Below are 26,875 nucleotides of genomic sequence, written 5' to 3'. Positions count from 1 at the left end.
CACCGATGGTATGCTGTTGCTTCCCTCTGGGCTGTACTTTGTTACTGGGCTGTTCCGTTGCTCTCCTGTGATGTTTTTGGGAGAGTTGCTGGTTGCAGGGGATCCGCGGTGGAGGTGCCGTGCAGAGGCTTCACTCATCCAAGATGGCGGCGCCTAGCAGTTTTCGGCCGTTCCCTCTTGCCTGTGCTGGATATTGTGAGTTCCTATAATCATCCAGATGGTGGCGCTAGACTGGCGCCGCAGGTTAACCTGTCTGGAGCGGGTAAATGGAACTGTGACGCAGCAGTTTGTGAGGTAAAATGGCGGATTAACCCCTTTTGGGCTGGAACTGCCGGGAAACAGTGATTTTAACCCCTTTTGGGGCTGAAATAGTCTCTTGCAGCTGCGGTTGCAGCTTTGTACGGTGGGGACCAGGGCTTTGGGACAAAGTCTCTCTGGTTTGGGGCCCACATGAGATTTAAACGTATCCTGTTCGTGACGCCAAAGTTTATATGCAGCAACCACGAGGAAGAGCTTCCCAGGAGGATGGGAGCAGTAGTGAAGTGCACGGTGTATGGCCTGAGGTATCTGTAGGAATCTCTACCTCTCCTCCCTCGCTCCTTCTCGGGCTGGCACAGTGACAGGGGGGCTGCACTATGGATGATGGTGGTGATAGTCTTTTCCCCCGTAGCAACTCCCGTGATGGTGGTAGTAGTATGTGTGCGCCTGGCAAGGTGGTATGTGGGGTGCCCTTGATGTTATGCAGTGCAGGGACCAGACGACACAGGGGATTTGAATAACTCACGTTTACTGAAGAACTTTATCCAGTCTTCCAAAATGGAGGCACGTTATCTTCTGTCCACTTCAGCAGTTGAGGGGAAGAAGGGACCAGTGGGTGACCAATGAGGGTTTCAATTGTCCAGCTATATCTAGAAATCATTCACTTTTCCAGCAGCGTGTGTAATAAATGAACTCACTTTTCTCAGTGATGAGGGTTGTAGTTGAGTGACTTGATAGACACTTCTTATATTAATTGTGGCGTGCGGCAGAACCGGTAACAGCGCCAGCAGGAGTTCTGAGGCCCAATATTATATAGACTTCTCCTCAGAAACAGACAGACAGCTTTTCAGCTAAATAATACTTGCTGTGGTGATGATAGAGATGATATGCTGGTTACAATCTCCTTACTGTTCCTCCTCTTGCATTGGGCTGCAGGTGCTGAGACCTGTTGCCAGTTGAAAGGATTGTATTAATCTGCTGTGTCAGAGCAGCTAGCAGACATGTCTGTCTCCTCACAGACACGACCCGACTCCTCTGTGTAGACTGTGAGACAGAGTCAGAGTGAGGCTCTAGGGCTGTAGCCAGGCTCCACCCCCTTTTCAAACAATGCTAGATGTACAATGCACCCTCTAGTGGCTCCCCACTGATACCTTCATCCTTCTCTTCAGCTGGTGAACAGCACACTGTGTGAAAAATAATAAAGACATGTAAAACACATACAATGCATGACATACAAATAACAGGGAACCAGAAGGGTATCTTCTGGGATGCTGCAGCAAGACAAACTAGGGTATACAACAACGCTCAGGCAAGGAGCCAGTAGGCAGAGCCCCTAATTATAGTCCAGCAGCCATTTGGGCTGATAATTGATAGGTGACAGCTGGACGTGTACTGGCCCTTTAAGGCCGGGCGCGCGCGCCCTGCGGGAATCACTCAGAGGACCCGGAAGACCGTGCCGGCGTCTCCCTGGAGGGAGCTGATGCCGTGAAGAGGGATGTCCATGGCCGGGATCGTCAAGAGGTAAGTCAGGATGACGACCCCCGGCCCTAGACGTTACAGTATCCCCCCTCTTACGCCCCCTCTTCTTGGGACCAGAGCGGGAAAGAAATTTCTTCACGAGGACAATCGTATTCTCGTTGTGGTGGCAATATCTCGGCCTCCTTTTTGTCGAAGACATCAGCGAACTGAGAGTGACAAGGAGGCAACCCTGTCAATGACTGATGCGGAGAAGGCTGGGATGGATGGACATGACCCAGACAGCAGTCTAGACACTTGGGGCCCCACTGGAGAACCTCTCCGGAGTTCCAATCCAGGACTGGGGCGTGAAGACGGAGCCAAGGCAAACCCAGCAGCACGGGGTTGACGGCCTTGGACAGGACATAAAGGTAGATGAGCTCAGAATGAAGAGCTCCCACTTGGAGTCTCAAAGGCTTGGTCACAGACAATACTGGGTCAGGCAAAGGCAGTCCATCTACCGAGGCAACGATCAACGGTCTCTCCAGCAAAACAGTGGGCAACTGAAGAAGGTCCACAAGGTCTTGACAGATGAAATTGGCTGCGGAGCCAGAGTCCAGGTAGGCAGAGACTGGATGAGGTCTCTCGCCAGCGACGATGGTCACAGGAATAAACAGCTTGGAAGAGAGTTCTCTATTAAGTGCAGTAGCGCCCAGGGTTGTCTCTCCAACCAATCCCAGGCATTGGGGTTTCTTAGGCCTCTGGGAACACAAACGCACGACATGGCCAGTGAGGCCGCAATACAGGCAGAGTCCAAAGGTGCGCCTGCGCTGTTTTTCTTTAACGGATAGTTTAAGCTGATCCACCTGCATCGGAACCTCGGGCGCAGCAGAAGAACAAGGCAAGAGGGGTTGCTGGAAGTTGGGCGCCAGTCTAGGAAGCCGTTTCTCCTGTAGAATCTCTTGGAATCTCTCTCTGAGCCTTATGTCCACACGGGTAGCCAGTAGAATCAAGTCATCCAGGGCAGCTGGGAGATCTCGAGCAGCCAGTTCGTCTTTGATCTCAGGCGATAGGCCATGCCAGAAGGATGCTACCAAGGCCTCATTGTTCCAGGACAATTCTCCTCCCAGAGTCCGGAACTGGATGGTGTATTTGCCCACAGAGGATTCCTCCTGACGCAAGTTAAAGATAGCAGAGGCTCGTCCAGGCTCCTCAAATACGGAACGGAACAACCGCACAAACTCCTGGAAGTCTCGGGTCCCTGTCGCTCCCAAATAGGATTCGCCCATGCCAGGGCCTTGCTGGCAAGCAGGGATACAATGAAGGCGATCCTGGTTCCGTCCGAAGTAAATGCTCGGGCGTGCAGAGTGAAATGGATTTGGCATTGATTCAGAAACCCCCTGAACGAACTTGCGTCTCCATGAAACCGAGGTGGCAATGGCAGAAAGAACCGAGGGTCCGAACTGGGGCTGCCAGGAGGTGTAGCAGGAGGGTCGATCGGAGGAGCTTGAATTGGAGTGGTGACGGAAGTAACTAGCGCACCTAGATGCTGTGCCATAGAGTCTACTGCCACAAGGAGATGATCCTGTCGTGCTTGCAGATCCTGCAGGTCCGTCTGCATGGCTTGGGAGGATGACAGGCTCTTGACTTGGCCAGCGGGGTCCATGGCCTCAGCGTACTGTCACGGCGCGGAGTGTGGACCCACTGGGCCGCACCGCGTGGCGGGGTAGCAGCTGGCCAACAAGGTACAAAACAATGTTTATAGTTCTGAACGGGTACCTGAGGCAATGTAGACAGTAGCGGGAGCACGACTTGACTTTCACAGCAAGTGACGCCGCGGATGCAGCGGGAAGACACGACTTGACTTTCACAGTAGATACGATAGCATGGGATACAGGGTACAGGCAGCAGGAACGGGTAACACTGGGAACTGGAAAACACTGGGAGACCTTTAGCAAGACAAACTAGGGTATACAACAACGCTCAGGCAAGGAACCAGTGGGCAGAGCCCCTAATTATAGTCCAGCAGTCATTTGGGCTGATAATTGATAGGTGACAGCTGGACGTGTACTGGCCCTTTAAGGCCGTGCACGCGCAGGCGCGCCCTGCGGGAATCAGTCCAAGGACCCGGAAGACAGTGCCGGCGTCTCGCTGGAGGGAGCTGACGCCGTGAAGAGGGATGTCCATGGCCGGGATCGTCAAGAGGTAAGTCAGGACGACGACCCCCGGCGCTAGACGTTACACCGGTCATGGTAAAATCAACCTCAATGTTTCCCTATGATGGAAAAAATGTTTTGTGGGAAACATGAGGTTGCATGACGCAATAATGAAGCAATTTTACAGCGACCAAAATTCACTGTAGAGTCCTAGCCTAAAGATTTACTTATATTCTTCACATTTGTGTACTAATATGTGGTTTCACATATTGGTCTTTCAATATTGTGGATGACAGTCAAAATGTTTCTTTCATTCGTTGTTAATATAGACAATGTCCTTTTCTGCATGAATTACAGTAATTTTTCACAGATTTAACTAGGACTTGTATTCTCAGAGACATATTGCAATGGGTTCAGCAGAACAATTACTGTAAAATACATATTTGGTAAATATGTATGAAGAAAATAGAACATTTATGATTTGTATGATTCATAATGCTCATGTTTTCGTCTTGAATGTGACATTATAGGGTGACAAAGGACCTGTAGGAGAGAGTGGAGTCCCTGGAGGTGAAGGGAAACCTGTGAGTAACTTAAATCTTTGTAAAGAATTACTTTAGCATTTACTTCCTGTAAAAACAAAAAACCGCTTACAAGATATATATATATATATATATATATATATATATATATATATATATATATATCATAAGCCGGATGGATAAAGAAATTATTGCTGTAAAGTTATTCTCTGAGTTTAAAGGGAACCTGTCAGTATGCAGGCAGATGATATAGCAACAGGTGCCCTGATTTCACTAAACCATGTTTTACTCTAAAGCGCTCCAGTGTTTTTAGAGAAATCTTTGTTCTAACATTGGCTCGCAACCAGTGGCGTAACTACCGCCGTACCAGCTGTAGCGGCTGCTACGGGGCCCGCGGCATGAGGGGGCCCGTGTCGCCCGCCGGCATGGGCCCCCACCATGGCCGGAGGCTCCGCTAGCAGCCGCTATGGCTGCTACAGCGGGACGCCACTGAACACTACGCCAGAGCAGGGAGGTATCTCCCCGCTCTGTCATTAAACAAAAGACATGTATCCCCTATCCACAGGATAGGGGATACATGTGTGATCGCTGGCATTGATAGGGAGAACGGGGGACTGAAAGTCCCCTGAAGTTCTCCATCACAAACCTCGGACTTCCGGGGTCTGTGTCGGCAGCTCCGTAGAAATGAATGGAGCGCCGGTCGCGTTTGTTCGCATGCGTGACCAGCGCTCCTTTGAGCTGCGCAGACGCCGGAAGTCAGATGTTAGTCATGGAGAACTTGGGGGGACTTTCGGTCCCCCGTTCTCCCTATCGCTGCCAGCGATCACACATGTATCCCCTATCCTGTGGACAGGGGGGGGGCTGTATGGCGTTCCCTACAGACCCCCCCTGTAGGGAACGCCATACAGACCCCCTGTAGATCAAAACATACAGACTCCCTGAAGATAACGCCATACAGACCCCCTGTAGATAACGCCATACAGTCCCCCCTGTAGATAACGCCATACAGAGTCCCCCCTGTAGATAACGCCATACCGACCCCCTGTAGGGGACACCATACAGAGTCCCCCCTGTAGATAACGCCATACAGATCCCCTGTAGGGAACGCCATACAGAGTCCCACCTGTAGATAACGCCATACAGAGTCCCCCCTGTAGATAACGCCATACAGAGTCCCCCCTGTAGATAACGCCATACAGTCCCCCTGTAGATAACGCCATACAGCCCCCTCTGTAGATAGCGCCATACAGTCCCCCTGTAGATAACGCCATACAGCCCCCTGTAGATAACGCCATACAGCCCCCCTGTAGATAACGGCATACAGAGTCCCCCCTGTAGATAACGCCATACAGACCCCCTGTAGGGGACACCATACAGAGTCCCCCCTGTAGATAACGCCATACAGACCCCCTGTAGGGAACGCCATACAGAGTCCCCCCTGTAGATAACGCCATACAGAGTCCCCCCTGTAGATAACGCCATACAGAGTCCCCCCTGTAGATAACGCCATACAGAGTCACCCCTGTAGATAACGCCATACAGTCCCCCCTGTAGATAGCGCCATACAGTCCCCCTGTAGATAACGCCATACAGCCCCCCTGTAGATAACGCCATACAGCCCCCCTGTAGATAACGCCATACAGCCCCCCTGTAGATAGCGCCATACAGCCCCCCTGTAGATAGCGCCATACAGCCCCCCTATAGATAGCGCCATACAGCCCCCCCTGTAGAGAACGCCATACAGCCCCCTTTGTAGATATCTACAGAGGGGGCTGTATGGCGTTATCTACAGGGGGGACTGTATGGCGCTATCTACAGAGGGGGCTGTATGGCGTTATCTACAGGGGGAGCTGTAAAAAAGGCACTATCTACAAGGTACAAGGAGGGGGGGTTGTGTGACACCCAGGGGAGGGGGGGCCCCAGTCAAAAGTTTGCTATGGGGCCCAGTCTTTCCTAGTTACACCCCTGCTCGCAACCAATGTTAAGTGTTGAGGCTCGGGGAGAAGGACCCACTCGGCAGCTGCCCCCTGGCTTCTCCCTAAACGGCTCCGCTTGTTTGACAGCTGCTGAGTGGGCTTTTCTCTCCTAGCCCGAAACCTAAAACAGAGTGATGTGCAACGAATTTCTGTACATAAGAATGTCGCACCTTGTTGGTAAATCTTTCTAACTTACTACTGTAATAATTTCCTCATAACAGGTACTTATTACTAAAGAGTATACTTATATTTCAGGGTGTACCAGGGCCTCAAGGACCACCTGGTATACGTGGACCTCCAGGAGAAAGGGTATGTTTCCCTCTAACAACTGTATCAGAATAATTCATAAACATTTGCTTTAGATATAGTTCAATGGGAAAGCTTGAAGCTTTAGGACCCCCTATGATTATCTGATATTTATAGTACTGGTATCCTTCTATGTATTAAAGGGGCCTATGGTCCCCCTCAGGCTCTGCAACCTCTGACCCCCTATAGTGACACCCTGGATGTAGTTTGATTGTGGGCTAATAATTGAGGTTGAAAAACTATGTATGTTATTTTTGTATCTGTCCCTCTGTGTATATCTTTATGCTTTCAACTTTTTTTATTTATATAGCAGAGTTGGTTAAAATTTTTCCTAAATGCAAAATCAAAATGAGAAGAGCACAGCAGTTAACCCTTCAAAGAGGCTTTCTGCTCACTGATCATGTGATGTAATTATATGTATGCAGTACACACACACACACACACACACACACACACACACACACACACATATATATATGTACACACACACGCTTATATAAATGTACTTTCTTTGGTCTGGTTTAGGGTCAACAGGGCCTCCTCGGGATAAAAGGTGATTCTGGTCCACCTGGAGTTCAGGTAAGAAGTATCTGAGTACGCTTTTTATAACAGTATAATTATATTGCACCAAAAATTGCTCTGGTCCTTAGTTATGAGATTTTTAATGAATGCAATAAACAATTTTGGTATGAGAATGCAATCTACTGACTCCCCTAGTCAGTGCTTGCCTTTTTATTCTGCTAAAAATATATATTAAAATATATGTATATATAGAAACATATACACAGACAAGTTCTGTACTAACCGGTAGTTCAGACGCTATTAATATTTTAGCAGGTCAATGTAATTTTATTTCACTATGTATCAATAACCTTAAATTTTTTCAGGAAGAAATACTAATAAATAATTATCCTTTACTTTTATAGGGACCACCTGGAATGCATGGTGTGCCAGGCCAAATGGGACCGAAGGTACAAAAGAATTGGATTTATAATTAGTTTTTCTGTTCTAAAAATCCCAGTCAAGTTTAAAATCACACATCCAGCACTGCTACATCTATAGAGTGTATTGTTTGTGGGATAAAATGGGCATGGTCAACTGTTGTGGCTTTTATTGCTATTTCTTATCTGTTAATTTTTATCTTTTATTGTATTTTATAAAAATAAGAATACACCAAAAAAAATTAAAAAGTTATCAACTGCGACTTGCAAACTAGGTTTGTATTTCTTTCTTTCTGTTCTGTAAAAACATTCAAAAAGTATAAAGAAAAAAAAGGAAAGGAGAAATAAAACAAACCGGCCTCATGCACACGAACTTAAAAACGCCTGTAATTACGGGCCCATAGACTTAAAAGTAATTTTACTACATGTACAGTGTTAATATAGACTGATGTTTCTAAATGCCTCATGCAGAAGAATCTTTTTTTTTTTATAATAGGGATCAATAGGACCAAGTGGCCAGTCTGGAAGTCATGGGATTCCAGGAAAGAAGGTGAAAATGTGAAAATATTATAATTATCATTGTATAATGCAGTAAAACACAATATTCATATTGAATAGACACATACACAGATGAAATAAAAAATGGCAGCCCCCAGTTAAGTTAAAAAGGTTTAAATTAAAAAAAACAACACATTTTTTGACAAAAAATGAAGTAAATAGAATATTTTATTGAATAAAAACATAAATTAATAAAAAATAAATAAATCATGACACCTTTCCTTTAAGGAATATAAATATAAGGTTGGGTGAGGCGTAAGCTAGCTATAGAAAAGGAGACAGATTTTGATTTACTTGAATTCTGGAGTACTGACTGAACAGAAGGACTCTGACAGATTGGATTCCTATCTTATGCACATGACCATAATTGGAGACGCCATCCCGAGACATGAGCACCGCACTATTTTGGAGTGCTAACTGGTTTTCTATAAACAGCATTTTAGTATTGGCGGATGTGAGAGAGGGATAGATGAGGGTATCCGGTATCTGAATGTAACCGATAATCTAATAATAAATGTATGTATATCAAAGAAATCAGCTAGACCACACTGTACAAGCTGGCTTGTATGTCACTAAATTCTACATATACAGAATACATATTCTTCAAATATAATTTAATGTAATTTTTATTTTCTGAACTGCATTAAAGAGGCTCTGTCACCACATTATAAGTGGCCTATCTTGTACATAATGTGATCGGCGCTGTAATGTAGATTACAGTGGTGTTTTTTATTTTGAAAAACTATCAATTACGTTACTGAAGTGTCTTGAGAGTTAATAGACATCACCTCCAGCCAGGACGTGATGTCTATTCACAATCCCGACACTTCTGTAACGTTTGTGTGGGATTTACAGCAAATCAAGCGTAATCTCGCGACAGTTTGCAGCGAGATTACGCTTGCTGTGCTATAAGTCACACAAACGTTACCGAAGTGTTGGGATTGTGAATATACATCGCGTCCTGGCTGGAGGTGATGTCTATTCACTGTCATGACACTTCAGTAACGTTAATGTGTGAGTATCTAGTAAAATCACTATGTGCAGAGTAAATGAATGGAGAGAAGTGTATGACGCTGATTGGTCAGCGTCATACTCTTCTCTTCACAATGCCCACTTGGTCAAAAAGTAAAACACGCCCAGTTGTCTATTAAGAAAGTCATTAGCATAAAGCTAAAATAGATCATAACTCCGTCAGAAATGATAGTTTTTCTAAATAAAAAACACTGCTGTAATCTACATTACAGCGCCGATCACATTATGTAGAAGATAGGGCACTTATAATGTGATGACAGAGCCTCTTTAAAGAGATGCCAATGAAGCAGGAACTTTAAAGTCATATTTCCAAAATTACAAGCTATAGTTTTATACAGCTTTCCCTTCTAGTCCTAAGGCTGTGTTCACATCAGCGTTGCGCTTCCGTTCATCAGTTCTGTTAGACCTTTCCGTTGGAGGAACCGATGAACGGAAAGCCAAACGGAAACCATAGCTTCCGTTTGCATTACCATTGATTTCAGTGGTAATGCTTCCATCGCAATTGGTGTCCGTTTGTTTTCGTTTCATAAGGTTTCCATTTTTTTAGCGGAAACAATAGTGTAGTCGCCTAAATAATGCCACACACTGAAATTGAATAGTGCCACGCTGTGTTAGAGCCCAGATAAACAGTACCATACCATGCCTCATTGTACCAGTTTCCCTCTAATGCTGTACCGCTGTTCCATAAAGTGCCCCATTAGTGGAATACAGTTAATCCTTAGAGCGCCATACAGTGGTCAAAAGTGCCATATAGTATACCATTTTTAACTATTATGTGTCTTATTTCATACCATGTGTAAGTCTCTTATTCAATCTGTGAGTACAGCTTTTCAAGCAACTACATTTAGTCATATTTTCTTTTTACGCTTTCTTTCTTAGGGTAATAAAGGGGAAAGGGGAACAATCAGCCCCCCAGGACATCAGGGACCACCTGTAAGTACTATTCTTAAATCGTATGCATTTGGTAGAAATACCTAATGTGCAATTCATAGTAAATTAATTAACATTAACCTGGAGTCTACGTTTATACATCTGTAAAATATTGAGAAAGCAGCTGTAAAATGTACAATTTATATACCCGTCTACCGTAACATTCAGGGAGACTAAAAGTACATAAATGTTAGGAGATTTAGAGATGCTTACCTTAATGAACTCTAGTATGGGGAATAAAATATTGCCTACCTTATAACTCAGTGCGGTCCTCCCCATAGTACCGTGATGAGCTATGAAATAATATTAATAAGCAGGCAGGACTGTCCATCCAGGGTCCAGCACATGAAATGATTCTCGGGGCCCATGCTCCAGCCATATAGAATATTTGTATGTCAATTTCTATTACGGTACATTGTAAACTAATGCTGTTATATATGCAAACAGATCATATCATTAATAAGGAATAATGGGTTATGAAAAAATAAGCACTAGTAGCTTGTGATCTGGTCCAGAGCCTTTTCAGATATTATAGTCTTCTGTTGCACCTCATGGGCCACGTTACGGTGGCAGCCAACCAGAGGAATTGATGGTACTATGTAAATGGATGGGCTACAACTTCAACGCTTGATTTTAAAATAGTCACAATAAATTTCAACTTGGAAAGTGTAGAGACGTAATAACTAAGACACATACTGACCATTTGACCAAAATATGTCTATTAAGTGTAAAATACAATTCAGAAAGTTACATTTTCTGTTATTTAAATAAAAAAATCTCTCTATTTCTGGTATTAGGGTGAACCTGGATTACTAGGGAGAAATGGTGCACCAGGTCCTATAGGGTTAAAGGTGAGTCATTTTATGTAACGACTATATATTTATATAGAAATATTTATTAGCATTCAATATGTATACATCATCAGGATATTGCCATACTAGCTCTGTAATAAAGAGATGCCAAAGAACACGTTAGGTGTCACTGAACAGATGCCTACACAAATCGTGCCATGCAGTGTTGGCTACACAACTGCCGGATAAATATTGCTATATAGTGACCAGAAAAATACTACATATGATATAAACGCTTAATTTTTGCCACACAGTGTCAAAATAAATAGTGCCACACACTGTCAGAGCCCAGATAGACAGTACCATACAGTGCCTCATTGTACGAGTTTCCCATTAATGTCATACATGACTCACTGTTTTATACAGTGCACCATTAGTGCCATACAGTTACCTATTAGGTTGCCATACAGTGCCCCAAAGTGCCATATAGGGTACCATTTTTTTAATTAATTATCTTTGCTCCCACATCTCCCCTGGGTTTGTAGGATGCTGGCATCTTCAATCTACTTTTGAGAGGTGGCAAGCACAGCCATCTGGGAATGTGGCCATGCTAACTTGAGCAATGCTAATATCATCGGCTAATTTATAGGGGATTCTAGTACCTGGAAACCCCTCTCTGAGCAGTACAGTAAAAAACACTGAGTTAGGCCCTGTTCACATCCTGTTTGTAATGTATGTTTCGCACGTATGCCAGGAAAGCTCCCGGCATCCATGCATAAGCTATCCATAGGGCTCCACTAATACAACGGAGGCCCCTATTAGGCTGGTATACCTTTTTTAGATACAGAATTATTAGTACTATTTCGGCATACGTCACAGTCATCCATTAAACATATATGTCGTGAACTTTTCAATAGCTTTTCATGACATATACATTAAACGGATTCAAAAATATCCTATGGGTGATGGATGCCTCGGACGGATGCCCAACAGTGGCATCCGTCACCAATAAGCTATTATGGCATCCGTTTAAGATATACGTCATGAAAAGGTTATGAGCGTTCATGACGAAGAGGTTAAGCGTATCCCATAATAGTCATGGGGTGATGGATGCTACTGGTAGGCATCTATCAAAGACTATGTTTTAACGTACATGTTGGGAGCTTTTTCTGGCATATACATTAAACAAATGCCAAAAACATGAGGTGAATGGAGCCTTAGTAGAGCTCACTGCATACGAATTTGTTATTACATTCAATAGGTGCTATATAAATACAGTGAGCTCCCTTTATCATTCAATTGGATGGTGATGTGAAGGGAAGCAAGGGATTTGGAGCTTCATATCAGAAAAACAAAGCTACACCCCCGCGACACGATCGCAGGGAGCTGATGGCTGTCAAGGCATCCTGGGGGCCTAATGAAGGCCCCCAGTTCTGCCACCTTTGTACTCCGGCAGGGCTTAATAGGGGACTGTCAGAATCACGATATACTGCAATACACAAAACTAATTTTATTTTTAACAATTAGTAAATAAATTTGTTAAAGCCGTAATTGTATTGACCCACAGAATAAGGTTAATGTGTCATTTTTTATTACATGGTAAATGAAACCTTTAAAAACTATGGAGGAATTGCTATTTTTTTCCTATTCCACCCCACATAGAATTTTTTTTACAGTTTCCTAGTACATTATATGGTATAGTAAAGGGTGCCATGAAAAACTACAACTCATCCCGCAAAAATCAATCCCTCATACAGCTTTATCGACGGAAACAAGTTCTGACTTTTGAAAGGTGGGGAGGAAAAAATCTAAAATGAAAATCCGAAAAATGGCTGCGGCGGGAAGGGGTTAAACATCCTAAACCATATAATAATAAACAATGTGATTATTTTATTACATAATATTAGGTGTTAATCACTAAATTACCCTAGACCTCCAGGGATATAAGATATTAATTCATAACCTTTCTAGACCAACATGGATAATGGATATGAATATTAACCTCTTCATCACTCTAGACCTTCAGCTATATTAGAGGCATTAACCACTTAGCCACTCTAGATCATCAGGGATATTTCAGGAATGGTAAAGTGAGTATAATCAGGAGTAGATTAGGAAAGAGGAGAATGTTACTGTCTGTTATGGGCAACAATGCACTTGGAAACCCACCTTTAAAAATGCTGTGTTTACTCCAGAGTATACTGTGTAGACAAGCTTGATAACCCTTCATATTATTTTTTTGTAGGGAGATAAAGGTCAGCTAGGTCAGCCTGGGACAGATGGCCGCCCAGGAATACCGGTAAGAACATATACTCTATTAAATTTAAGGGGTTTCTACCACAGAAAGAGTATCATGTTATCACAAAAATGTTTTTTGCCCATGGTTCTTGCATCAGCTTCAATGGCCGCGGGCGAAATATGCAGCGAAAAAAATAAGGAAAAATATGTGCAGGCAGTTCAAAATCTGCCTAACAATTTCAGATTTTTCTGTCTGAAAAAAACTAAGTGTGAACAGGGCCTTTGGAAAATCGGCCCCTTGAACTCATTGATTTGAGACAATTGTACTATATGTTGGGTTGGGCTAAGCTGTCTGATGCTTTGAAGAAAAGAAGCAACTGAAGGTAGTCTGGAAAATAATAAAACTAAAAAGTTAACATTCAACTACTTTGCAGGTGCACTTTATACTTTTATTTTGTCCTAAGAAGTCTTTGTTAACTTTGCAAACTTAAACATACTAGGGGGAATGTATGAAGCCCTTCATGAAAAGGTCGTAAATTTGCACAAAAACTTGTTTGTCTTGTTTTGCCATGTTTAATGAGGCATGCGCCCCTCTTAAAAAAAAGTTAGCAGGGCTTAACAGGAGGGGTGGGACCACCGCAGGCCAATACATTTACTAGAATTTTCGCCAGATAACTAGTGCAAATCTACTCCAACTCATAGTTGTGGTAGATTTCCTGGCGCACGAACAGCCTGAGATGAGCCGTGGTGCCTCTTAATAAATTAGCTGCATCTTACTCCAACTTTCTTTAGATCAAGACTGGCATATAAAACGCTAGTCTAAATAAATTGCCCCCCCACTGTGCTTCCCCGAACATTGCGGTGAAGCCTCCAGTGGTCTAACCTCCATCCTTCAGACATTGATGGAATAGTAAATTAATATGCTATAAACGATTTTAGATGGAAAACCCCTTCAAATGTTGGGTGCGGACAGGCTAATGTCCTGAGATATGTATATGTATATGTATATATATATATATATATATATATATATATATATATATATATATATATATGTAAACAAGAAAGCAGCAGCATATATATATATGTATATGTGCCTTTACAATGGTGTAGAAATGTTATTAGCCATAGCTTCTACTGAACAAGGATTTGCTGATATATACCGTAATACATTTGAATCACTATTATTTGTCTTGTTTTCTTTCACTTTTCACTGTACATTACTACCTGTCTATGTAAAGTACGACCTGCCAGGTTCAAATTTTCTCGAGTAAATAGCTTAAACAAGGTTTCGCTAGTACTAAATAAAATGAGAACCTTGTAAATATGTCTTTCTTTAGGGTTTTCGTGGCAATTCTGGTTTTCCTGGTCCAATAGGATTAAAGGTAATATTACATTATTATTATTTCAACACTCATTAATAATTAATGATAAACATAATTATACTATACATACTTTACAAAGAGGTATGAAACATTACTTATCAAATCCCATAACTTATTATTGCAGGGAGAAAGGGGAATGCCGGGACAAAAAGGTGCATTTGGACATCCTGGCCTTAAGGTAATTGCCATAAGTTGAGATACATTTTTATGATATGGGACTTTTGATGTACATTAGTTGAAAATATATTACGTGAAATATTCACTCGAATATCTTTGAAAAATTGTGCAAGATAAGTCTGTAAATACAAATATTTAAAAAGACTGTACATAGATATTCTGATGCAATGAGTGGATACTCCATTCTCTACTATTAACACCATAGCGCATAATCGCGTACATGCAGAGCATGGACAGGCAACCATTCGTGCATTTGGGCCATGCATGTACGTATATGATTGTGATCGTGTGGGCACAGAAGCTGTGCCCGTACTATCACCCACCAAACACCCGCTGCAATAGCTAGAATTGGAGAAACCTCCAATCCCGCCATTTAATCCCTCAAATGCCGTGGTCAATAGCGATCGCGGCATTTAAGTGTTTTGCTCCCTCTGTCACCCATCGCGGGCTGCCGAGGCATGGCCTAATAGATTGCCTGCCAGTTTTACACTGACAGGCAATAATGCTTTGGTATACTAAAGCACTATATCAGAAGATCGCATTTTAAAGTCCCCCAGCGGGACATAAAAAAAAAAAATAATAGTTAAAAAAAAGTTTATTCAAAAAAAATACTAAAAAGATTACAGTAAAAATACATTTTTTCTGCACAAAGAGGTTTTAATTCGAACTAGAAGTGTAAATAAATGAATAAAATACACATATATGGTATCACCGCGGTCGTAACAACCCAAACAATAATGTCAGCACATTAATCAAAAAACGTCAGGTGAATGTACAAAAAAAAACAAAACACAAACAACGCAAAATTGCTTTATTTCCATCCCCCCCAAAAATAGTTAATCAATAAGTGCCATGTACTCCAAAATAGTAACAATGAAAACTACATCTCGTCCCGCAAAAAAACAAGCCCACATATGGCTACATTGACAGAAAAATAAAAATGCGGCAATGCAAATAACAAATGAGTTTTGTTTAATAGTGTTTTAATTGTGCAAAAGTAGTAAAACATAAAAAAATCTGTACATATTTGGTATCGCCGTAATCGTACTGACCCATAGAAATAAAGTTAACATGTTATTTACACCACATAATGAAATGCGTAAATTTTAAACGCAAAAAAACAAACAAAGTTAATTAATATACGTACCCAAAAATGGTGCAATTGAAATCTACAACTCATCACGCAAAAAAAAAAAAAGCCCTCATATGGCTACGTCGACATAAAAAGAAAAAGTTATGACTTTTAGAAGGCCGGGAGGAAAATAATAAAAAGAATGCTTGGTCTTTAAGGCCAACGTAGACCTGGTCCTTAAGGGATTAAAGGGGTTTTCCAATAATCAATATTAATCACCTATGCAAAGGATAAGTGATGAATATCTGATCGGTGGGGGTCCAACCGATGGGATCCCCACCGATCACAAGAATGGGCTTACCTTTCCGTTAGGAGTATCCTCCTCGGATAACAAATGTAATAATATAATTACCCCTGAGGAAGCCACATTGTGGCAATACGGCGTGGGGCTTCCAGACCCTTTTTTCTCCTCTTATTGGATACTCCTTGATTTCACAGGATAGGTATGCTTAATGGTTTGATGCAATGTTCTTCCCATATATGTTTATATTATTATATTTGTTATCCGAGTAGTCTTTGGGTAGGTCTTTGCTGGGGTTTTTGTGGTGTGCCACTTATTAGGGTGGCATTCCCCAGGAGACCAGCTCTAGCATGTATTTGCTATTTTAATTATGTCCATGTGGTGTATTAGCCTTTAATAAATTTGCATATTTTTTTCGGATACACTCAGTGTCTATATACTTCTTTTGCCATATACATACCCATGTGTGTGTTTTTGTCTTGACTACGGTTATATATATGATGCCAGGATTCACGCAGAAAAAAAATGCACGTGGTTTTGTGCCAAGTACAGGTGAAAGTCCATGGTTTTATGTGCTTCATCTGTACTTGCCAATTAGCAGTCAACTATGTGCATTTGTCGCCATGCGATTCTCGGCCTCTTGGCAGTTACTATAGTCCAAGTGCTACACAGGAACGTGAACAAATTCAGCCCATCTACATACTATCAATGGAAAAAAATTTTTTTGCCATTGCTTTAATGTGGACTGGCATGCGGTTAATACTGACTGTTTCTTCACTATGAGGGCATCTGAATGAAGGGGTGCCTCAAGAATACCTAATGGGACTGCAATAAGGAGGCAGGTCGAATATTGTGACAATATAGGCATTTTTATTAAAACAGTGATTTTGCAAAGGACTTCCAAAAATTGGACTGGCCTTTACTGCCACCATGTGGGAAACCTAAACGACGACCTATTTTGCTTGGAAAACAATGAGGATTAGAAATACTATAAAACATACATTCTGGGGCATTACATATGGTGGAGTCTGTGTGTTAGGGGGGGGGGGGGGGTCCGCATGCAAAACACAGGTTGGTATTGACTAAAGTTCAGGGTGGAGTGATTTTTTGTCATTTACAACAATGCATCTCCTTTCTTCCAGTGATTATGTATCCATTTACTAGTGACCTTTTTGAGGTGTTTATTTGACTTACACTTTTTGTCATTTATGTTTGAAGTACCAATCCTTAGTGTTCGTTGTGTAAATTATTGCATGTATTATGGTCCCTTAACCACCACCATATTTCTTTGTTTTATTGTCTGTTATTTTAGGTCTTGATGGCCAATGTGTTTCAATTATATTCTGTAATTAAATATTTTGATATTTTGGAATTCAATGGGGAAATCCCACAACAAATTATCAGCATTTATGCATATACAATTAACATGCTACGGCTGAAAACAACGCACCACTGGTCAATTACTGAGCACTCAGCATTTGCGCAGCGTGTGTATGAGATTTGTTCACATCTAATCCACTCTGCTGCTACTGTATTATGCTGTGGATTTTACGTAACTAAGGCTTCATGCACACGACCGTATTTTTTCCCACCCGTAAATACGGGTCCGGTGTCACACGTATTCGACCCGTTTTGCACCAGTATTTACGGACCCGTGCCCGTAAATATGGGTCCGGTGTCACCCGTATTCCACCCGTATTTACAGGCACGTTTTTGGCGGCAAAATAGCACCGCACTAATCGGCAGCCCCTTCTCTCTATCAGTGCAGGATAGACAGCCCTTTCTGTAATAAAAGTTAAAGAAATTCATACTTACCCGGCCGTTGTCTTGGTGACGCGTCCCTCTCTTCACATCCAGCCCGACATCCCTGGATGACGCGGCAGTCCATGTGACCGCTGCAGCCTGTGATTGACCTGTGATTGGCTGCAGCGGTCACATGGGCTGAAACGTCATCCAGGGACGGCCAGGACGTCGGGCCGGATGTCGAGAGGGACGCGTCACTAAGGCAACGGCCGGGAGACCGGACTGGAGGAAGCAGGAAGTTCTCGGTAAGTATGAACGTCTTTTATTTTTATTTTTTACAGGTTGCTCTTTATTCTGATCGGTAGTCACTGTCCAGGGTGCTGAAAGAGTTACTGCCGATCAGTTAACTCTTTCAGCTCCCTGGACAGTGACTATTTACTGACGTCGCTTAGCAACGCAGCCATAATGACGGGTGCACACATGTAGCCACCCGTCATTACGGGAGCTCCATAGACTTCTATGGACTGTCCGTGCCGTTATTACGGCCTGAAATAGGACATGTTCTATCTTTTTTAACGGCACGGGCACCTTCCCGTAAGAAAACGGGAAGGTACCCGTGGCCAATAGAAGTCTATGAGCCCATTATTACGGGTCGTAATTACGACCCGTAATAACGGGAGTTTTACGGTCGTGTGCATGAGGCCTAAATCTGTTGTGGAAAATCTGCAATATTTACACAATGTGTGAACTGAACCTTTCAGTTGTTATTAATAATATATGTTGTTTTTATAGAAAAAATGTATCACCCCTATAATTTTAGCATTTGAAAAAAATAAATAGTCAAGGCCCTCATCCACCCAGTTACCTACCATTTCAAGGAAGGTTACAACCATTACCAACCAGTCATACCATCATCATTTCATTATTATTATTTATCCAGTTTTTCATTTCATTAATATCTTTCATTGCAGGGTGAAAATGGGGCACGTGGACTTCCAGGAGCAGAAGGATCACAAGGGTCAAAAGTAAATGCTGCATGGTTTATTTGGCTTCGTTCACATCTGTGTCAGGGCTGTGTTCATGGGTTCCGTCAGAGCTTTCCGTCAGGGATGAATAGCGCAGTCGACTACGGTATTGATTCTGTCAAAACGACGGAACCCTTAAACAATGGTAACAAACTAAAACCATTTTCAACCGGATCCGTCACCATTGAAATCAATGTTAATGCAAAAGAAAACCTATGGTTTCCGTTTGTTTCAGTCCAGGTCCCGTTCATGGGTTCCCCTGAGGGACAGCTCCGACGGAACCAATGAACGGACCCCTGACGCAGATGTGAATGAAGCTTTTATTTATTTCTACTTGATCATTTTCCTTTCTAAACATTTACTTTTATGTATGACAGGGTATGCAAGGAGAGTATGGCCTTCCAGGGCCACAAGGACCCCCTGGACTAAAAGTAAGTGTACAACTAGGGCTGTCACCACAACTAACTATTTAAAGTGTTATCCACTTTAAGGAAAAATAATTATAAATAAATATATATATATATATATATATATATATATATATATATATATATATATATATATATATATATATATGAGCTATTAGGCCGATTTCAAACACATCATTTAGCTGCATTTTTTGCAGCATTGCATGTGAGTTTTCTGGGGAAGCTAAAATGCTGAGGCCAGATAGATTGTAGCAATGCATTCTGTGAGTTTAAGCACTGTTAACATACGCGTTCAGAGCCCCAGGCAAGGGATTTCATCACTTTTGACAGCATGAATAACGCACCATGAAGCACTATTTTTGCCGTCAAAACAAGGGAAACCTCGAATGAACCCCAATGGCCCCTATTCTGTCGTGGAAATCTTGTTGGGGAATTATCCAACTTAACGGAAGGCTGCAGAAATCAGAAAATTAGCAGACTGAACAGGGCTGTTTCAGAATTACAATGCAACTATGCTCCCTTTTGCTGCCAGGGGTCCTGGGACAATTTTCACACTTTTGACACACACAAATAAAACTTTGATTATTAAATAGAATAATGCATTTTATAACCCCATACTAGAGGCATAGCTAGGGGTTTATCACAGGGGGGGGACACATCTGAGTGGCCCCTACAACGCTTGTTTACATGCGGAGGCGCATCCAGGCTTATGTAAACCCCGTAGTTTGCTGTGCTGCTCTGTTTCTTCCATAGCAGTGAATGGGTGTTACGGAAACAGTGTAGCATTGCTGTTTCCGTAACTGCTACACTTTTTTATGTAACTTCCATTCACAGTATAGTGCCCCCCCCACACAGTATAATGTCCCTATAGTGCCCCCCCACACAGTATAATGTCCCTATAGTGCCTCCCCACACAGTATAATGTCCCTATAGTGCCTCCCCACACAGTATAATGCTCCTATATTGCCTTAAACACAGTATAATGCCCCTATAGTGCCCTGCACAGTATAATGCCCCCATACTGCGCCATACACAGTATAGTGCCTCCCCACACAGTATAATGTCCCTATAGTGCCTCCCCACACAGTATAATGTCCCTATAGTGCCTCCCCACACAGTATAATGCTCCTATATTGCCTTAAACACAGTATAATGCCCCTATAGTGCCCTGCACAGTATAATGCCCCCATACTGCGCCATACACAGTATAATGCCCCCATAGCTGCACCCCACACAGTATAATGCCCCTATAGATGCCCCCACACAGTATAGTGCCCCACACACAGTATAATGCCTCCATAGCGGCCCCCATACAGTATAATGCCCCCATAGCTTCCCAGATACAGTATAATGCCCCCATAGCAGCCCCCCACACAGTATAATGCCATCATAGCTGCCCCTCATACCTAGTATAATGCCTCCATAGCTTCCCCCACACAGTAGAATACCCCCATAGTGCCTTAGAAAATAATAATAAAATAATTACTCACCTATCCCTGTTCCCACGACGAGTGGGGGAGATCCCTGCGATCCTTCGGTCTGTGCTATGAATGGTTCGGTGTCGAAAGGCGTGATGATGTCAAAGCATCGCGCATGTCTGTACTGAGCCTCTCACGGCCGGCATTACACAGTGAATGCTGAAGCGGGAAGCTGACGGCTCCCTGCTCCAGCATTGGATTCAACGGTATCTGCATCATGAGGAGATACAGTTGAGACAGGAATATACCACCACAGCCCAGCCTGCCTCTGGGCCCCACCATCACAGTGGGCCCGGGGTCATCACCCCCCTCCCCTCTCCCACTATCTACACCTCTGCCCCATACTCATATTTTTCCTGAAAGTAAACACCTGGCACTTTATAGAAATGTTAACCAGCACTATATACCCTTGGGCACTTTTGTGCAATTTTGCATCAAACTGTAACATATTGTAAATAAAGTGTGCATACAAATTCATGTTTGTGGCAAAAAGTCTATCCCAAGCAGAGCCTAGGACACACAAACCTCACAAAAATATAAGTTCAAGATGAGCAGAGTTTATACAAACCACTTATGCCTAAGTCTTCATGCACATATCTTCACAAAATAATCAAAAAGAGGAGTCAAAAAAAAATTCTATGATCCAGATGCCAGCAAACATTTGAGTGATTAGGTGCAGGGGGTGATCATTTTTTATTTTTTTTAAATACCCGGTTAATAGACCATATCCTTTCTCATAAGTAAGGGGGGGGGGTGATAACATGAAGAACAGTTCATGTATTGCACCCCTGGGTTCACTGGAGGCTGTAAAGTGTTAACAATGACAGTAACAGGTTCTGTTCTTTCTTCCTGCTATCACCTGCAGCTTTCCCTCTCTCACAACTTCACAGACCAAGGAAGTAAAACTTTTCATCCTGCTCCCTGACTTCAAAGGAGTGTGCTCCCTATAAATTGCACCTAAAGTTTTGATCCTGTTGTCATTTTAATGCTAAGATTCTGAAAATTGATACCAGACGCTCTAGCCCTTGTATTCTTGTTACGCCACTATTACATACGTCCTTCGCAGTGAAATGTTATTTAATGAAACTGAAAATATCAAATATACGTAACGTATCAACTAACATTATGAGCAATGCTAAAATCGCTTTTCTTTTGATTGGATCAATTTCTATAAGAATTTGTTTATAAAAGCCATGTAAAAACAACATTGGTTGATCCTTGTAGGGTCAAAGAGGAGATCCAGGTTTACCCGGATTAGAAGGTTCAATGGGAAGTCAAGGGCCTAAAGGATGTAAGGTAAGTTGTAATATAGTTACCTACATAATATGGGGATTTAGGCCAGGGCTACACCTAGACTTTTTGTAGTGCTACTGATTGATTTGAAGTCTTGAGTGACAGCTGCAGTTTGCAGATCGCATGCAACTCAATTTATTCATTTGGACTGCAGCTATAGCTCAATAGTTGAAAACAAATCAGTAGCACTACAAAAAGTCTAGTTGTAGTCATAGCCTTACAATTACACATTGTATTATACCACAAATCTGCCTACAGATTTTTAATTGGCTCCTAATAAAAACACAATCAATAAACACTTGCGCTACACAAACTGCACTATATAAGTTAGAGGCTAAGGCATATCTCCCAACTTTCAAGTATCGAAAAAGGAACAACTGACGCGGCGTGGCAGTTTTTTCCTTTTTAAGCCACGCCTCTAACCACGCCCCAATCCTGCCCCTACACACCCGGTTCAGCACTTACAGTATCATGCTTTCATAGTGCCTCCCCACAGTATAATGCCATAGAACCCCGCACGCAGTATGATGCCCTTATAGCTGCCCCCCACACAGTATAATGCCCCATAGCTGCCCCCATACAGTATAATGCCCACATAGATGCCTCCCCTAGGAGGGGAAGACCCAACCAGAGCGTCGCCAATGCTCTGCCTGGGGATTCCGCTCGAGGAGGAGCCCCTGACGTCACTGTCCATATAGGGACAGTGATGTCAGGGTTCCATCTAGGAGTGGAATCCCCGTCAGAGCGGCTGTCCCCTGCCAGATAAAGTTGACACAGGATATACCACTGGCCGCCCGGGACAGCAGGAAATCGCCCGTAATCCAAGACTCTTTCGCTGAATTCGTAAAAGTACACAGTGTACCCATCCTGGGAACCGCAGGGAATTCCGCCCAAAAAACCGCACCAAATTGTGGTGCAGTTTTTCGGGCGAAACGTCCACTGAAGAAATACTGCAGGAAAAAAAAAAAGTTTATTCTTACCACCCGGACGTTGTGGTGGCGACGTGTCCCTCCGTTCTGAGTACAGCTCGGCCTCCTGGGATGACGCTGTAGTCCATGTGACCATTGCAGTCTTTGATTGGCTGCAGTAGTAACATGGGATGAAACGTCACTCAAGGAAGATTGCTATGACAACGGTCGAGGGAAAGTATAAGCTTTTTTATTCATTTTAATTTTTAAAAAAAAGTGTATTTTTTTTCTCATTTGTGATTTTTTTTTTGCAGCGTTTCCGCCACAAAAAGTCGGGACACATGCCTCTTTGTTGCAGGTTTTACCTCCCCATTGAATTAATTGACCTCCACTGTATCATCTTCATTCCATTTGTGGCCTACGTTTAGAGCAGCGGTCTCAAGCACGCAGACCGCGGGCCGCATGCGGCCCCTGAGGCAGTTATCTGCGGCCCGCAGGACACAGAGCTGCTAGTATAGGCTCTGCTCCGGGATTCTGTGAAATTCCCTGACATCGATGTCCATATATGGACAAGCGATGTCTGGTGCTTCCCCAGAGCCGGAGTCTCAGGCAGAGCGATAGTATAGGCTCTGCTCCGGGACTCTGTGGAATCCCCTGACATCGTTGTCCACATATGGACAGCGAAGTCTAGGGCTTCCACAGAGCTGGAGTCCCGGGCGGAGCGCTACTAGAGTAGCGCTCTGCCTGGGACTCTGGCTCTGGTGATGCCCTGACATCACTGTCCATATTTGGACAGTGATGTCAGGAGCACAGATGGAGTCCCAGTAGGAGCGCTACTAGCGCTCTGCCCGGGACTCCAGCTCTGGGGTTACTCCTGACATCTCTGTCCATTAATGGACAGTGATGTCAGTAGCAGAGCTGGAATACCAGGCAGAGTGCTAGAAGTGGCGCTGGTCTGGGACTCCAGCTCTGGGCTAGCCCCTGACATCACTGTCCATATATGGACACTGATGTCAGTAGCTTCCCCAGAGTTCCAGAGCAGAGCCTATACAAGTGCTCCGCTCTGGGACACCAGCTCTGGGGTTGCCCCTGACATCACATTCCGGTCCAGGAGGATCCCCTGATGCGTCACTGTGTATGGACAGTGATGTCAGGCGCTCCTCCATCAGAGGAATCCTTGACCAATGCATCGGCAATGCTCTGGCTGGGAATTCCACTCCTACAGGGAGCCCCAATGGAGCTATCTACTGGGGGGGGGGGTGGCACTATCTACAAGGGGTGTGTGTGGCATTAGCTCCAGAGGGACCTGTGGCAGCATCCACAGAGGACACTGTGGCAGCATCCACAGAGGGCACTGTGGCATCATCCACAGAGGGCACTGTGGCAGCATCCACAGAGGGCACTGCTGAATTATCTACAGAGGGCAATGTTGAATTATCTACAGAGGGCTCTGTGGAATTATCTACGGGTGGGTGTATGGTAGTATCTACAGAGGGCACTGTGGCATTATCTTTGGGTGGGTGTGTGGCAGTATCTACAGAGGACACTCACATTATCTAGGGGTGTGTGGCATTATCTATAGAGGGCACTGTGGCATTATCGACAGAGGGCACTGTGGCAGTATCGACAGAGGGCACTGTGGCAGTATCGACAGAGGGCACTGTGGCATTATCTAAAAAGGGGCTGTCCAATCTTGACATTTGTGTGTCTGCCAAACGCTGCAAACTGAGCTGCCGGACTGCATTTAGCGACACTTAAACTGGAAAACTGGATTGTTGAAATAAGCACGTGGAGAAAACGCGCAAATTTCTGTTAAGTTTAAACCTACGGTATTATTATAGTAAAGTAGTATTATTATAGTAATGTAGTATTATTATAGTAATGAAGTAATGTTATAGAAATGTAGCATTACTATAGTAGTTCAAATAACTAATTGATTAACAACCATTTTGTATTGTATCAAATTTGAAAGTAATGCGGCCCATCAACTTCAAATTTTTTGTATATGTGACCCACTTACCTGGCCGAGTTTGAGACCCCTGGTTTAGAGTATACACCTGGAAAAGCTCCCAACGTACACGTTAAATGTAGGCTGTAAAGGATGCTCAACAGTGGCATCCTTAACCCATAGACTATTATGGGAATTGTTTAACGTATACATCATGAACTCTCATGACCTTTTCATGACGTCATATATGTTAAAAGTATTCCATAATAGCATATGGGTGACAGATGCCATCCGTCACAGGCATCGGTCACCCATAAACTATTTTGTCATCCATTTAACGTATATGTCATTAAAAGCTATTAAATAGCTTAGCCATACAGTGGCATACCCTTAGGCTCCTTAGGCTATTCTACTATGCTATTCCTTACCATACCTTTAAAAATAAAAAATAAAAAAAAGATATACCAGCCAAACTATGGACACCTTTAGTATGTACGCTGAGATTTTTCCTGGCATACACACAAAACGTACATCACAAACAGGGCCTAACATGATAGACATTTATAAAGAAATTACTGTTGGTGAAGAAGAAAGAAGGAGAGGTCTGCAGCACAAAAGGCTGAGATTTGAAGGGAAAGACCTCACAGGAGATGCTAAGAACACTGTTGTTGTTTTTTTTTTTTTTTTTTAAAGAAAAAAACATGTAGGGCTAGTTCACACAGAGTTTTTTGCAGGATGAAAATTCCTCCTGCAAAATCTGCTCCAGGCATTTTTTGCACAGTGGTTTGACAAAAACGTGTCAAAACACTCGTCGAGGCTTTTTTTTTCCCATCTCCCACTGATTGAAATGGGGTTTTGGAGGCGGAAACGGCCTCAAGAAAGGTCATGTCGCATCTTTTTACCGCGAGGCAGTTTTTCCGCTCGCGGTAAAAAACGCCTCCGCCTCCCATTGAAATCAACTGCATTTTCGGACGTTTTTTGACGAGTTTTGCGGAGCGGTTTCCGCGCCAAACAACTCGTCAAAAAACTCAGTGTGAACAGGGCCTAATCGTTGCTTGTTCTGTAATTTTCATGCTGTTTTTAATAAATATGCAAAAATTCTGTAAATATTTAAAAAATGTACAAACTTTCTTTCAGGGTGACGGTGGAGATGATGGAGTGAAAGGGGATCAGGTAATTTGTTAACATTGTAAATTTACCTACTTACTGCAGCTATAATATTGAAAATAATACATATACACTTAACAGAATAGAGGTATTCAGTTACAGCAAAAAAAATTATACGGTTTTTGTTTTGGATTTATGTTATTTATTTTAGCAACAGACTTTTGGATTTCGGCCCCACTGATCAGACTTTTGATGCATAATACTATTTCACCAATTATATGTGAAATCAATCCTAATGGGGTATAACATCTTTGAAACATATTTATGTGTTTAAATCCTATCATATCTTGCTCATTTATTTAAAATTTCTATGTTATCCATTTGTTGCAGGGGGAAAAAGGTGAAGCTGGTCAACCTGGACCTCTAGGAATAAGGGTAACCATTAAAAACCTGCTTCATATATATATATATATATATATATATATATATATATATATATATATATATATATATATATATATATACATACACACACTACCGTTCAAAAGTTTGGGGTCACCCAGACAATTTTGTGTTTTCCATGAAAACGCACACTTATATTTATCAAATGAGTTGCAAAATGACTAGAAAATATAGTCAAGACATTGACAAGGTTAGAAATAATGATTTTTATTTGAAATAATAATTTTCTCCTTCAAACTTTGCTTTCGTCACAGAATGCTCAATTTGCAGCAATTACAGCATTGCAGACCTTTGGCATTCTAGCTGTTAATTTGCTGAGGTAATCGGGAGAAATTTCACCCCATGCTTCCAGAAGCCCCTCCCAC

At 42.8% G+C, this 26,875-nt stretch overlaps 1 protein-coding gene across 1 annotated transcript in view; it reads left to right on the top strand.

Moving 5' to 3' along the window:
- The window catches only part of LOC142652516 (uncharacterized), a 122,393-nt gene that overhangs the window by 73,745 nt on the left and 21,773 nt on the right, over nucleotides 1–26,875 (top strand). Inside the window, exons 9-21 of the mRNA XM_075828167.1 lie at nucleotides 4,400–4,453; nucleotides 6,643–6,696; nucleotides 7,219–7,272; nucleotides 10,104–10,157; nucleotides 10,952–11,005; nucleotides 13,191–13,244; nucleotides 14,524–14,568; nucleotides 14,693–14,746; nucleotides 18,833–18,886; nucleotides 19,264–19,317; nucleotides 22,017–22,088; nucleotides 26,079–26,114; nucleotides 26,439–26,483. Of these exons, the coding sequence (XP_075684282.1) occupies nucleotides 4,400–4,453; nucleotides 6,643–6,696; nucleotides 7,219–7,272; nucleotides 10,104–10,157; nucleotides 10,952–11,005; nucleotides 13,191–13,244; nucleotides 14,524–14,568; nucleotides 14,693–14,746; nucleotides 18,833–18,886; nucleotides 19,264–19,317; nucleotides 22,017–22,088; nucleotides 26,079–26,114; nucleotides 26,439–26,483 (684 nt within the window). The remainder of the gene's footprint in view (nucleotides 1–4,399; nucleotides 4,454–6,642; nucleotides 6,697–7,218; nucleotides 7,273–10,103; nucleotides 10,158–10,951; nucleotides 11,006–13,190; nucleotides 13,245–14,523; nucleotides 14,569–14,692; nucleotides 14,747–18,832; nucleotides 18,887–19,263; nucleotides 19,318–22,016; nucleotides 22,089–26,078; nucleotides 26,115–26,438; nucleotides 26,484–26,875) is intronic.

Source organism: Rhinoderma darwinii, chromosome 5 (genome assembly GCF_050947455.1).
Source record: "Rhinoderma darwinii isolate aRhiDar2 chromosome 5, aRhiDar2.hap1, whole genome shotgun sequence".
In the NCBI taxonomy this organism is placed as follows: Eukaryota; Metazoa; Chordata; class Amphibia; order Anura; family Rhinodermatidae; genus Rhinoderma; species Rhinoderma darwinii.
This window is presented reverse-complemented; position numbering and strand designations above follow the sequence as displayed.